General features: G+C 36.8%; 1 protein-coding gene across 2 annotated transcripts in view; it reads right to left on the bottom strand.

Annotated features, from left to right (window-relative positions):
- GDPD1 (glycerophosphodiester phosphodiesterase domain containing 1) overlaps positions 1-14,855 on the bottom strand; it is a 53,629-nt gene that overhangs the window by 18,048 nt on the left and 20,726 nt on the right. For both annotated transcript variants that reach the window (XM_055301150.1, XM_055301080.1), the window contains exons 3-4: positions 5,115-5,250; positions 2,483-2,528 (exon numbers count right to left, since the gene is read on the bottom strand). In XM_055301150.1, coding sequence (XP_055157125.1) covers positions 2,483-2,528; positions 5,115-5,250 — 182 coding nt within the window. The remainder of the gene's footprint in view (positions 1-2,482; positions 2,529-5,114; positions 5,251-14,855) is intronic.

Here is a 14,855-nt window from a genome sequence, read left to right as displayed (position 1 = left end):
GTTAATTGTGATATAAACTGAACACAGTGGCACCTAGGTGGCTCAGTGGTTGACCGTCTGCCTTTGGTTGTAATCTCGCTGTCCTGGTATGGAGTCCTGCATCAGGCTCCCTATAGGGAGTCTGCTTCTCCCTCTGCCTATGTCTCTGCCTTTCTCTCTGTGTCTCTCTTGAATAAATAAATAAAATCTTAAAAAACAAACAAACAAACAAACAAACAAAAAACACCTATGGGCAGCCCCTGTAGTGCAGCGGTTTAGCGCCGCCTGCAGCCCAGGGTGTGATCCTGAAGACCCCGGATCAAGTCCCATATCAGGTTCCCTGCACGGAGCCTGCTTCTTCCTCTGCCTGTGTCTCTGCCTCTCTCTCTGTGTCTCTCATGAATAAAAAAATAAAATATTAAAAAAAAAACCTGAATGCAATATGAACAAAAATTAATTATTTTTCTAGGTGTCTGAAACTTGAGAGTACAAGGCATTGCTGTTAATAAGGCATTTGGAGAGACTTGTTAGGGGTGCCTGGATAGCTCAGTCGGGAGAGCATGAGACTCTTGATCCCAGGGTCCTGACTTCTAGTCCCATGTTGGGCATGGATCCTATTTAATTAAAAAAAAGAGAGAGAGACTCTTTAGATGGAGAGGCAGTAAGGTACAGCTGAACATTGGCCTGGTTAGAAGGAGACCTAGTTTCAAGTCCTAGCTCTGTCATTTATTGTTGTATGACCTTAATCAAGTTAATTTACATCTGGGTGTAAAATGGGTGGTTCAGTGGGTTAGTGTCTGCCTTCAGCTTAGGTCACAATCTGAGGGTCTTGGGATCAAGCCCTGTGTTGGGCTCCCTGCACAGCAGGGAATCTGCTTCTTCCTTCCCTCTGCCCTTCCCCACTGCTTGTGCTCTGTCTTGTGTATAGAATCTATTTCTCTCTCTCAAATAAATAAATAAAATCTTTTTAAAAGAAAGTTAATTTACATCCCTAGGCCTCAGTTTCCTTATCTAAAACACAAGGAGATATGGAATTACATGGCCTCAAAGGTCACTGCCTATTCAAAAGTTTTATGACTTTATGACAAAGGTATATAAATAAAAACTTAAAAAAAAAAAAGGGGGCGACCCCTGGGTGGCTCAGTGGTTGGGTGTCTGCCTTCGGCTCAGGTCTTGATCCCAGGATCTGGGATCAAGTCCCGCGTCGAGCTCCCTGTGAGGAGCCTGCTTCTCCCTTTGCCTAGGTCTCTGCCTCTCTCTCAGTCTGTGTCTCTCATGAATAAATAAATAAACCTTAGAAAAAAATTAAAACATTTTATTCCTCCAAGGATCTTTTAATTTTTGTGAGGCTTTGGCTTTGCTCTACAAGAGGAAAAATTAAACAAGAACAACAACAAAAAAATAAAACCCCCAAAGAACAACAACAAAAAAAACCCCTTCACTTATGAAATGAAATATTTTTAATCTTCACAAATCTGCAATTGACACAAATATTATAATAGCTTGGTAAATATAATCCTGTTAATCATAAAAAATGAAAAAAATGTTTCCGCAAACCAATACAGCTTAATGATACTTACCTGGAAAGTAAAATCAAGAAAACTTCAGATCTAAACATCCTTTAAAAATAGCTAATTTAAACAATTTTCTGATTTTTATTTGGCTTTCTTAAGTCTTCCAGTCAAGGAGAAATTATATTGGCCAATTTTAAGTCTAGTTCACAGAGCAGTTACAGTTCTTTAGATCCTTGACATTTAACTAAGGTTTTAACTATATGCAAACCATACCACATCAAGGACCACACCATGTAGCATCTTGTAGTTCTACAGGGCTATGTTTGGATCATTCAAAACATGAAGCTGAAATGTGATAGTGTGGGACCCTATACTGGCTCAGCAACCTTTATCACCATGTTCCATTGTAACAAAGCTAACAAATGGGGCCAAGGAACACGTTCCTTTGTGAGAAATAATCCCTCAAAAGGGAGAAAACTGCTATGCTAGTGATTAAAAAGTGACAATGACCAGGAAATGGGTGGTTCATCTGAGTAACAGAATTCTCTCTAATAATTTAAGATAGGGAACAGTGAAATGACATAAACTCACGTGTTATAGAATCAGTAAGGATCTGAAAGGTGTCCTTCTAATGTCTTTTCATTTATTTTACTTATGATGGATTTTACTACAAGTTATAGTAATCTTTTAGAATTTGAAGGTTTAGAAATGCAAAGTAGCCCCAATAATGTCTAGGTTTCTTGTAATTAGTATTTAGGTTTAAATTAACTGTACATAAATTTAAATAGAATGAGCCAGTTAAATCTCTAGCCTTCATCTCAGGGTCAAGATTTCAGATTTGTAGGTCTGAGAGAGTAAGTATTGAGGGAAGTACTTTTAGCTGGAACTTCCTATCACAAAAAAAAAAAAACCACACATGTATATCTAATTCTCAGTGTAAATGAATACACTTTAATGTAAATGTATAAGCTGCAAATGGGAAATATTACCTCTTTGAAATGTGACATCCAGTTTGCCAAGGTAAGGTGGAAGTTCCTTTAAAAGATATGATTGAAAAAAGTTAACTCCCCAAAATTTAAAAGTATTTTAGTGTCTTACAGTAAGACAAAGATATGCTTCTTCAAAAAATAAAAGAATAAAAACATTAACTATGATTACCTATGTTTACATAGGGCACTCTTTCGCAGAACATCCCAAACAGCAAATTAATTATATAACTACTTTCACATCTTACAAGAAAAAAAATTTGCACTAATATGGACCTTTCTAATAATAATATATAAATACTTCCATAGACAAGCATCAAGAATAGACAATTTCTAAAAATGACTAACAATCATCCAGAAAAAAATCTTTAAACTCACAAATAATCAAATAAATGCTAATTAAAATTTAAATTTAGGGAATTTTTGTTTTAATACCCAATAATGGTAAGGGTATGGCAAAATGGGAATTCCTCTAATATCACATTTTAGAGTTAAAAAAAATTTTTACTATATTTTATTTTTTAATAATCTCTGTGAGCAACATGGGGCTTGAACTCATAACCCTGAGATCAAGAGTCACATGCTAAAATAAAATAAAAAAATAAAATAAAAAAATAAAAAGAGTCACATGCTCTACCTACTGAGCCAGCCAGATGCCCCAGAGTTTTAGAACTCTTAAACACTTTTAGAAAGCAAGCTGGCAATTACAACTTTCAATATATATTAAGATGCTATCATACTCCTACTCTTTTACCAAATAATTTCCCTGATGGGGGTTTACTTAGGGAAATAATTTTAAAAACAGAGATAACTTGCTTGCTTTGGTCACATATATATACTAAACTATGAGATAACTTTATTAGATACTTTCAATAAATATATTTATATACGTGTCTTCATAAATATATGCTTATATCTTTTAAAAACTCTATATAAGGGATGCCTGGGGGTGGGGATGCCAGGGGGGCAATGCCTGGGGGGGATCCCTTGGTGGCTCCGCGATTTAGGGCCTGCCTTCTGCCCAGGGCGTGATCCTGGAGTCCCGGGATCGAGTACCCCATCTGGCTTCCTGCATGGAGCCTGCTTCTCCCTCTGCCTGTGTCTCTGCCTGTGTCTCTGCCTCTGTCTCTCTCTCTCTGTGTCTCTCATGAATAAATTTCTTTTAAAACTATAAAAAAAAGAAAAAAAAGAATTTTGGGTAGCCCCGGTGGCCCAGCGGTTTAGCACCGCCTTCAGCCCAGGGCGTGATCCTGGAGACACGGGATAGAGTCCCACATTGGGCTCCCTTCATGGAGCCTGCTTCTCCCTCTGCCTGTGTCTCTGCCTCTCTCTCTCTGTGTTTCTTGTGAATAAATACATAAAATCTTTAAAAAAGAAAAGAAAAGAAAAAGAAGCTGGAATCTGAAAAGGCTAAATCCCATACAATTCCAACTATAGACATTCTGGAAAAAGTAAAAGCGTGGAGAAAATAAAAAGATCAGTGGTTGCCAGGGGCTGGAGGGCAGCAAGGATGAAAAGGCAGAACACGGAGGGTTCTTAGGCAGTGAACCTATTATGCACAACACTATGACAGCTGATACCTCATTATACATTATTTTTTTTCACCATTATACATTAAAAAACAACATGCCATTATATGTTCAAGCCCACAGAATGTACAACATTAAGAATAAATTCTAATATCAGCTATGGATTTTGAGGTGATAATGATGTGTCAATGTAGGTTCACAGGTGAACATCCTCTGGTGCAGGATGTTGGTGGGAGGGGGCGGCTGTACCTGTGGAGAGTCAGAAGCTATGTGGAACTCTATACTTTCTGCTCAACTTTGCTGTGAACCAGTAACCACTCTAAAAATTGAAGTCTATTAAAAAAATTAAAAGCAGGGGCACCTGGGTGGCTCAGTTGGTCAAGGGTCTGATGCATGGTTTCAGCACAGGTCATGATCTCAGGGTCCTGGGATCAAGTCCCACATTGGGCTCTACAGGGAGTCTCCTTGAGGATTCTCTCTCTTTCTCCCTCTACTGCTCTCTCACTGTCTCTTGCATGCTCTCTCTCTTGCATGCTCTCTCTCACTGTCTCTCTCAAAAATAAATAAATCTTTTTTTTAAAAAAAAAGCATGGAAAAATGTGTATCATACCATAATGTTAAAGTGTTCAAAAACACAATATATATAATATCGAGTAGGATCACAACTATGCAAAAAACATATAGGGTACACATTAAGATAGAATTCTGTTAACATAGCTTTTCTTTAGGTGGTAAAATAAAGCATTATTTTCCATCCATTTACCAGTCTTTACTAAAATGGCATGTAAACTACTAAAATCAGGTTTCCTATACTTAAAGACTAAAATGAATTAATATATTTAATCTGAATCAAATAAATTGTAGCATACATCAAACAGGAAGCAAGTTGAACTCCAGTCATTTTATATTTGAAGACTTTGGTAATTTTGTTAAAATATTTATAAAAGTAAGTCTCCAAAGATGTATCCACAGATTTCTGTAGTGAGTATAAATCCTCACTGAAAGTTAGAATACTTTTTAAAATTTTCTTTGGCATTCATTATTTTTAAAAATCTTATAGGCCTAAATATGTACTAGATATTAGTTTATCATGCATTTTTACTTACACAGTACTTTAGATCAGAGATGTTTACATTTACCCCAGTTGATCTCTTTAGATTCTCATCATGTGACACTACAACTTGTTCATCTTTTGTGATATGGCAGTCCAGTTCCAGCATATCAGTTCCAATTGTAACTGCACTGAAGAAATGCAAGAAGAATGACATTCTGAAAGTTAAGTAAACTTAATTTACATGATATGCATTAGATGTAAAAATCAGGAGTTACAATTCAAATAGCAAAAAATCTCATACACTGATACTTCTCTACACTGTCATCTATTATAATATATTGATGTGAAAATATTCTAAACAGAATAAGAAAATCATTCTAAAGTAAACAGAATAAGAAAATCATGTTGCCTCTTTCCATAACCAGCTATCCATATTTCTGTCAACCCAATATATTGGAAAAAATACTGGATCAGAATTTTAAAAAGGTCTGGATACCAATTCCCACTTTGCTATGAACTTACTGTGTAACTATGGGCAAGTAAATGTCTTTCTCTAGGCCCACATTTTCACATCTAAAAAATGGTAGGATTAAAGAACAAGAAAATGGTGCCAATCTTTGTCACTTTAATTCAACATAGGATTAGAAATTCCAGCCAGAGCAGTTAAGCAAGAAAAAAAGGGAGTTGGGAATCCAAATTGGAAAAGAAGAAGTAAAATTATCTCTGTTCACAGATGACATGATCTTGTATGTAGAAATCTTAAAGACTCTACCCACAAATAAAACTGCGAGAACTAATAAACTCAATAAAACAGCAGAATATAAAAAATCAACACAGAGGGGCACCTGGATGGCTCAGTTGGCTGGGCTGGGTTCATGGTTTCGGGGTCCTGGGTTCAAGCCCTGCATTGGACTACCTGTTCGGTGGGGAGTCTGCTTCTCCCTGTCTTTCTACCCCTCATCCACCCAACCCCTGCTTGTGCTCTTTCTTTCTCAGATAAAATCTTAAAAAAGTCAACACACATAAATCAGTTACAATTCTATATATTACCAATGAATGATGTAAAAAGGGAAATAATAAAATCATAAAACAATCTACTTATAATAGCATCAAAAAGAATAAAAAATTGGGTGCCTGTATGGTTCAGTCAGTCAAGTGTCTGACTTTTGGTTTTGGTTCAGGTCATGATCCCAGGGTGGTGAGATCAAGCTTCCTCTGCCCCTCCCCTCCCTAAAACAAAAACAAAAACAAAAAAACTTAGGAATTAACTTAGCCAAGGAAGTAACAAACTTGTACAATGAAAACTACAGAACATTGCTGAAAGAAATTAAAGGAGACATACATAAATGGTCCCATGTTCATGGCTTACAACACTTAATATTATTAAGCTACACTGATCTACACATTCAATGCAATTCTTATCAAAATCCCAATAATTTTGCAAAATGTTTTTTACAAAATAGAAAATTCCATCCTAGGAATGTCTGGGTGGCTCAGCGGTTGGCTCATCTGCCTTTGGCTCAGGGTGTGATCCCAGGGTCCTGGGATCAAGTTCCACATTGGGCTCCCTGTGAGGAGCCTGCTTCTCCCTCTGCCTGTGTCTCTGCCTCTCTCTCTCTCCCTCTCTGTGTCTCTCACAAATAAATAAATAAAATCTTTAAAAATAAATGAATACAGAAAGGAAAGAAAGAAAGAAAGAAAGAAAGAAAGAAAGAAAGAAAGAAAGAAAGAAAGAGAAAGAAAGAAAATTCCATCCTAAAATGCCTGAAGGGCAGTTGGCTGGCTCATTCAGAAGACCATGTGACTTGAATTTGGGTTTGTGAGTTTGAGCCCCATATTGGGTATAGAGATTACTAAAAAAAAAATAAACTATAAAATGTATGTGAAATCTTAAGGAAACCCAAAGAGTCAAAACAATCTTGAAAAAGAACAACAAAGTAGGAAGATTCATACTTCCTAATTTCAATACTTACTATAAAGCTACCACAATCAAAGAAATATGGTGTTGGCATAAAGACAGACATATAAATCAATGAAATAGAATAGAGAATCCAGAAATAAACCCTCTCATATACTATGTCAAATGATTTTCAACCATTCAATGGGGAAAGGACAATCTTTTCAATAAATGGTGCTGAGGAAACCAGATATCCAGATGTAGAAGAATTAAGTTGGATTCTTACCTAACACCGTATCAAAAAATAAACTCAAAATTGATCAAAGACCTAACCATAACATCTAAACTGAAAAAAACTCTTAGAAGGCAACATATGAGAGAAGCTTCATCACACTGGATTTGGCAATTATTTCTTGGCTATGACACCAAAAACACAGGCAACAAAAGAAAAAAAAAAGACAAATTGTACTTCTTCAAAATTACAAACTTTTGTGCATCAAGGGACATTAACAAAGTAAAAAGGCAATCCACAGAACAGGAGAAAATACATGATGCAAATCATCATGTGATAAAGGATTAAAATCCACAGTATATAAAGAACCCCTAAAACTTAACAACAAAATAACCTGACAACAAAATAAGGAAACAAACAACAAAATAAGGAAAGGACTTTAAGAGGAGCGCCTGACTGCTCAGCTGGAAGAGACGTGTGTGACTCTTGATCTTGGGGTTGTGAGTCTGAGCCCTGCACTGGATATAGAGACTACTTTAAATAAATAAATAAAGGGCAGCCTGGGTGGCTCAATGGTTTGGTGCTGCCTTCAGCCCAGGGCCTGATCCTGGAGATCTGGGATCGAGTCTCACATCAGACTCCCTGCATGGAGTCTACTTCTCCCTCCGCCTCTCTCTCTCTCTCTCTATATATATATATATGTCTCTCATGAATAAATAAATAAAAATCTGGGCAGCCCTGGTGGCTCAGCGGTTTAGTGCCACCTTCGGTCCAGGGCATGATCCTGGAGACCTGGGAGCAGGTCCCACGTTGGGCTCCCTGCATGGAGCCTGCTCCTCCCTCTGCCTGTGTCTCTGCCTCTCTCTCCCTCTGTGTGTCTTTCATGAATGAATAAATAAAATTTTCATAAATAAATATCTTAAAAAATGAAAATAAATAAGTAAACAAACAAAGAAAACCACAAGAGACACTATTTTCATACCCATTGGGGTGATTATTCTAAAAAAAAAAGAAGAAAAGAAGAAGAAGGAGGAGGAGGAGGAGGAGGAGGAGGAGGGGAAAGAAAAGAGAAAAAGAAAAAGTATTGTCCAGAATGTGGAGATACTGGAATCCTTGTATATTGTTGGCAGGAATATAAAATGGCAGTTCCTCAAGAAAATTAAATATATGGGGCACCTGGGTGGCTCAGTGGTTGAGCATCTGCCTTTGGCTCAGGGTGTGATCCCAGGGGCCTGGGATGGAGTCCTATATCAGGCTCCCTGAGGAGCCTGCCTACGTCTCTGCCTATGTCTCTGCCTCTGTGTGTGTCTCTCATGAATAAATAAATAAAATCTTAAAAAAAAAAAAAAAGAGGGCAGCCCGGGTGGCTCAGCGGTTTAGCACCGCCTTCAGCTCAGGGTGTGTGATCCTGGAGACTCGGGATCAAGTCCCATGTCGGGCTCCCTGCGTGGAGCCTGTTTCTCCCTCTGCCTGTGTCTCTGCCTCTGTGTGTGTGTCTCTCTCTCTCATGAATAAATAAATAAAACCTTAAAAAAAAAAGAAAAAGAAAATTAAACATAGATTTACCATATGACCCAGCAATTCCATTTCTGGGTACACACAGAAAAGATCCGAATGCAGACTTAAAGAAACATGTACACAAGAATGTTCATAGAAGCATTATTTATAACAGTCAAAAGTAGAAGCAACTTAATTGCCTATCAATTAATGAATGGATAAACAAAATGTGGTATATACCTACAAATATTATTCAGTCTTAAAAAGGAAGGGAATTCTGGGGAGCCTACATGGCTCAGTTGGTAAGAGTATGTGACTCTTGATCTCAGGGCTATAAGTTCGAGGTCTACGTTCGGTGGAGAGATTACTTAAAAATAAAAAAATCTTGAGGCACCCCGGGGGCTCAGTCAGTTAAGTGTCTGCCTTCAGGTCAGGTCATGATCCTAGGATCCTGGCATTGGGCTCCCTTGCTTTTTCCCTTTCCTGTTTGTGCTCTGGCTCTCTGACTCTCTCCCTCAAATAAATAAATAAAATCTTTAAAAAAAAAAAGGAAAGGAATTTTGATATATGCCATAACATAAATGAATGAATCTTTAAGATATTATGCAAGATGAAAAGAGGTGAAAACAAAAATACAAACATTTAGTGATTCTACTTATATAAAGGTACCTAAAATAGTCAAATTAATAGAAATAGAAAGTAGAATGGTAGTCTGGGGAGAAGTGGTTAGGGAATAGATCCAGAGTTTTGGTACAGAAAGATGAAAAAGTTCTGGCGACGAATAGTGGTGATAGTTGCATAGCAATATGAATATATTTAATGACACTGAACTGCGCACCTAAAAATAGTTAAAATGTTAACTTTAATGTTATGTGTATTTTACCATGATAAAATAAATGTTTTTAAATTTAAAAAAGGAAAAATTGAAAGGATTAGATCGATGAGACAATCTCTAAGGTTCCTTTCACATTCAAGAACCTATGACTTTTACAAAGGGAATATCACAGAGGTTAGGAGCACAAACACTGCTAAAAAAAAAAAGGGTAAACATGAGGTGATGGATGTGTTAATTAACTTGATGGTAAGAATCCTTTCACAATGTATACATATATCAAATCATCACAGTGTAAAGTTGAAATATAATTTGCCAATTACACCTCAATAAAGTTGAGGGAAAAAGCATAGACTACTTACTTGGGCAAATTATTTAGCTTCTTTATGCTTCAGTTTCCTTATTTGCAAAGCAGTGATGATAATATTAGCTCTCTATACCTCCTCTCCACCTTGCACCTTACACTCCAAACAGCCCCACAGTCTTTCAATACTCTCTTAGCCTTAAATGTCTTTCACAGAAAAACAAACAAAAATTTGAACAGGCACATCACAGATGAAAAGTTCCTTTTTTTTTTTTTTTTTTTTTTAGATGAAGAGTTCCAAAAGACCAGGGATGCCTGGGTAGCTGGTGGTTGAGCATCTGCCTTTGGCTCAGGGCGTGATCCTGTGGTTCCAGGATCGAGTCCCACATCGGGCTCTCTGAAATGGAGCCTGCTTCTCCTCCCTCTTCCTATGTCTCTGCCTCTCTCTGTTGTGTCTCTCATGAATAAATAAATAAAATACTAAAAAAAAAAAGATTTCCAGAAGACCAAGAAGTGTATGGATAGAGGGATCCCTGGGTGGCGCAGTGGTTTAACGCCTGCCCTTGGCCCGGGGCGTGATCCTGGAGTCCTGGGATCCAGTCCCACGTCAGTCTCCCTGCATGGAGCCTGCTTCTCCCTCTGCCTGTGTCTCTGCCTCTCTCTCTCTGTGTGTGTCTCTCATGAATAAATAAATAAAATCTTAAAAAAAAAAGTGTATGGATAGATGTTCAACATAAAAATACAACAGGGAAATGTAAGTTAAAACCATAATGAGATAGCACTACATATCCATTATACTGGCTAAATTAAAAGGACTGACAACAAATTAGCAAGACAGTGGAGCATTGGAACTCTACATTGCTGGTTTGAGTGTCAATTGGTATAATCACTTTGGAAGGTATAAATGTAGACCTACTCTATGATTCTGCAATTCCACTTCTGCTAAGTATCTATCAGAGAGGGATGAATGCATTTGACTATTGAAAAACAGATAACGTTATTTCACACATCATGGATGAATCTTACAGATATAAACTGAAGAAAGAAAAGCCAAAAACAAAAGTGTAAATACTGTACGATTACATTTATGTTATTGGGAATACGCAAAATCAATTTATAATAGAAATTAGAATAATGGCTATCTAGGGACAAGTAGTGTGGGCAGGGAAAGGTCTGGGCTGGGAAAGGTGGCAAGGACAGCTTCAAGGGTGCTAGAAATGTTCTATATCTTTAACTGGATGGTGGTTACAAAGGTATATATGTATATATATATATATATGTTAGAATTCACTGGGCTATACACTTTGTGCATTTTATGGAATGTATATTATATACATATTTTATTAAGTTTTTATTCTTCTCCTTATCTGCTAACTCTTAGTCACCCTTCAGGTCTGAGCTTAGAAACCACAATTTCGGGTGGTTTCTGAAGAAACCCAATCCCCCCAGATTAGATTAGGTCACCAGTTTATATACTGTTAAATTGCCAGGACTTCCTGAAGCACCTCAGGTTTACTCTGTCATAGTGTTTACTAACACTGTTTTGAATTTATCCATTTATCTCCTCCCTGCCCAATGAGACAGTAGCTCTTTGAGTAAAAGTTTTTTGGACCATGTCTTGTTTATTGTTGTATTTCTAGTGCCTAGGCATAGGACCTTGAACAGCTGGTACTCCATTAAGTATTTGTTTTAAAAAAAAACTCTGTATATGTAAAATGCCCACATAGCACTTTATGCACTAATCACCATGGTTACATTTCAAGATGAAGAAAAAGTAAACATGGATGAAGCAGGGAGAAAGTTTTACAAAGAAATATTTTTTCTTTTTAAAATTCAAGAATGGAAAGAGTAAGAGCTGTGTTGAGCCGAGTAGGATGAGACGATACAAAAGTAGATAAATTATGTTTGTGCAATATATTCCCATGCACTTAAATTGTTTACCAGTGGTTTTTTATCAAGTCAGGTCTCTATAACTAGATATTAAATTCCTAGAGAAGAAAGGCCTATGTCTGTTCCATGCTTTCTAATGTTCATAATGTTGGGCATATTGTAGGTATCAAACATTTCTAAATGAGTGGAATGAAGCCATGTTTTACTCATCTATTAGATATCTATTCACATTTTAAATTTTAATTATTATTCAGCTAGCACCTAAATGATCATAAATGATGATCTACATGCATAGTAAGTACTATACTTACAATAATAAAATAGTCACATGGAATGACATTTTTGAAGTATATCTAAATGAAAAAAGTAAGTGTGGTATGATCCCACTGATGTAAAATAAAGTTTAAATATAATTTTAATTTGGTGGGTGCCTGGGTGGCTCAGTTAGTTAAGTGGCCAGCTCTTAGTTTCAGCTCAGGTCATGATCTCAGGGTCCTGGGATCTGGCTATGTCTAGCTTCAATCTCAGTGGGGAGTCTGTTCTAGCATCCTCTCTCTCCCTCTCTCTCTCTTTCTCTCTCACTTGCTCTCTCTCTCACATAAATAAAATCTTAAAAAACAAGAAGCAAATAAAAAGTTTTTAGGTTAGTAGAATTACTTTTCCATATTTCCATATTTTCCATATTTTTAAATTTCTGTAAATATTGTTGTTGAACACAGTATTGTGTTCAATTTTTTAAAAAAGAAGAAATGTAGAAACTGTAAGCAATATATGTAGCCAGTAAACAGTTTTGAAATAAAATCCTAAAATCCTTCATATAGCTAAAAAAAATTTGGTACTACTGATTTCTTTTCTTTTTTTTTTTAATGATTTTATTTATTTACTTGACAGAGTGAGAGAGTACAAGCAAGAAGAGCAGCAGAGGGAAAGGAAGAAGCAGACTTCTGGCTAAGCAGGGAACCTGATAATCAGGGCTCAGCCACCTAGGCACCCCAGTAATACTGATTTTTGGTCATGTGCATATTTTACTTTCTTTTTCTTTGGTTATTTTTTTTACATGAGTATATGAATGGAAGGTAAGAGTAAGGGTTATCTATATTGTCCTGTATTTAAAAAAACAAAACAAAACAAAAAAACAACTCTAGGACACCTGGGTGGCTCAGCGGTTGAGTGTCTACTTTTGGCTCAGGGTGTGATCCCAAAGTCTCAAGATCAAGTCCTGCATTGGGCTCCCTGCATGGAGCCTGCTTCTCCCTCTTCCTATGTCTCTGCCTCTCTCTGTGTATCTCTCATGAATAAATAAATAAAATCTTTTAAAAAATTCTGCTTTGGGTTCCACATTGGGCATGGAGCCTACCTAAAATAATAAACAAATAGGTCAGCCCAGGTGGCTCAGTGGTTTAGCGCTACCTTTGGCCCAAGGTGTGATCCTGAAGACCCGGAATCGAGTCCCGCGTCGGGCTCCCTGCATGGAGCCTGCTTCTCCCTCTGCCTTGTGTCTCTGCCTCTCTCTCTGTGTGTGTCTCTCATGAATAAATAAAATCTTTAAAAACTTTTTTAATCAATTTAAAAAAATAAAAAATGATACATTTTACCTAAGAAATCTTTCTAAGTTTGAAGTTTGCCTCAGCTGAAATGTTGGCTATTTTTAGAAATGTTTAGTAATTATATAAAAAATACTTTCTATTTATTGTGTATCTCTTATCAAGCTAATAAAAAATTAAAGCAAGGGTAAGTACATCCAGGACAATTTGTAAATTATCCCAGTAAAATTATCCCAAATTTGAAACACAAATAGCTAGAAAAAGGGAATTTTTAAAATCACTTTGGCTTTCAAAATTTTCCATAAATAACAATATGCATCTAATTCAATTGAAGCACCAGATATTTTATAGCTGAATTTTTTTAAATATAGCTGAATTTTTAAAGATTTTTTTTAAAGATTTTATTTATTTATTCATGAGAGACAGAGACACAGGCAGAGGGAGAAGCAGGCTCCCCGCAGGGAGCCCCATGTGTGACTCAATCCCAGGACCCTGTGATCACGCCCTGAGCCGAAGGCAGATGCTTAACCGCTGAGCCACCCAGGTATCCCTATTTATTTATTTTAGAGAGAAGGAGCAAGCACAGGCACATGTGGGGGGAGGGTAGAGGAGGGAAAGAGAGAGAGAGAGAGAGAGAGAGAATCTCAAGCAGATTGCTGAGTACAGAGCCTGCTGGGGTCCATCTCATAACCCTGAGATCATGACCTGAGTAGAAATCAAGAGTCTCATCCTTAACCAACTGAGCCACTCACATGCCCCAATATAGCTGACTTTCTGACAAGTTGATTACAAACAGAAAAAAGGAACCAAGGCTTTGATATTAACAGAAGAAGAAATAAGAACTCTAGCTCTAAAAGATGTGAAATTACTTGAATTCCACAGAAGCAATATATAATAATTTTAAACAGACTCTATACACTATATGTTAACTAACTAGAATTTAAATAAAAATTTGGAAAAAAATAAAATAAAAATAGTAAGTCCAAAAATAAATAAATAACAGACCCTATATTAAGGAATTTATTTGAATCTCACTTATTCCTTGCATTACTTGGGTTTATTATTAGTCCCATTTCATAGATGAGAGATTAGTATTCTATTAATTAGATATTCTGAAAAATGTATCATGAGAACCAGGTCACTGATTAATTACTTTGACTGTCTGCCAACTTATACTTCCAGCTATTGCTAAAACAATTTGTTTCTTTTACCATTCATATTAATACCACAGGGATCAAATTGTCCTGTGGGTATTTACAAAGGCGGCCTGGTTTAATAACCTAGTTTTATTAGCTCTTAAGAGCCAGGTTTTACATACTCAAGGGCTTAGTGATTCTGTGTGTGTGTGTGTGTGTGTGTGTGTGTGTGTGTGTAGTTCAATTCCTTAGTCTTTGGTTCTATGCTTTTTATGGATGGAGTTCGGTCTCCTCCATTTGTTTTCTGTTGATATTCTGATTTGTTCTTTTTTTTTTAAGATTTTATTTATTTACTCATAGAGACACAGAGAGAGAGGCAGAGACACGGGCAGAGGGAGAAGCAGGCTCCCCACAAGGAGCTGGATATGGGACTCGATCCCAGGACCCCAGGATCATGCCCT

Source organism: Nyctereutes procyonoides, unplaced genomic scaffold (assembly GCF_905146905.1).
Source record: "Nyctereutes procyonoides isolate TBG_1078 unplaced genomic scaffold, NYPRO_anot_genome, whole genome shotgun sequence".
Classification (NCBI taxonomy): domain Eukaryota; kingdom Metazoa; phylum Chordata; class Mammalia; order Carnivora; family Canidae; genus Nyctereutes; species Nyctereutes procyonoides.
The sequence above is the reverse complement of the archived record's forward strand: the minus strand, read 5'-3'. Positions and strand labels throughout refer to the sequence as shown.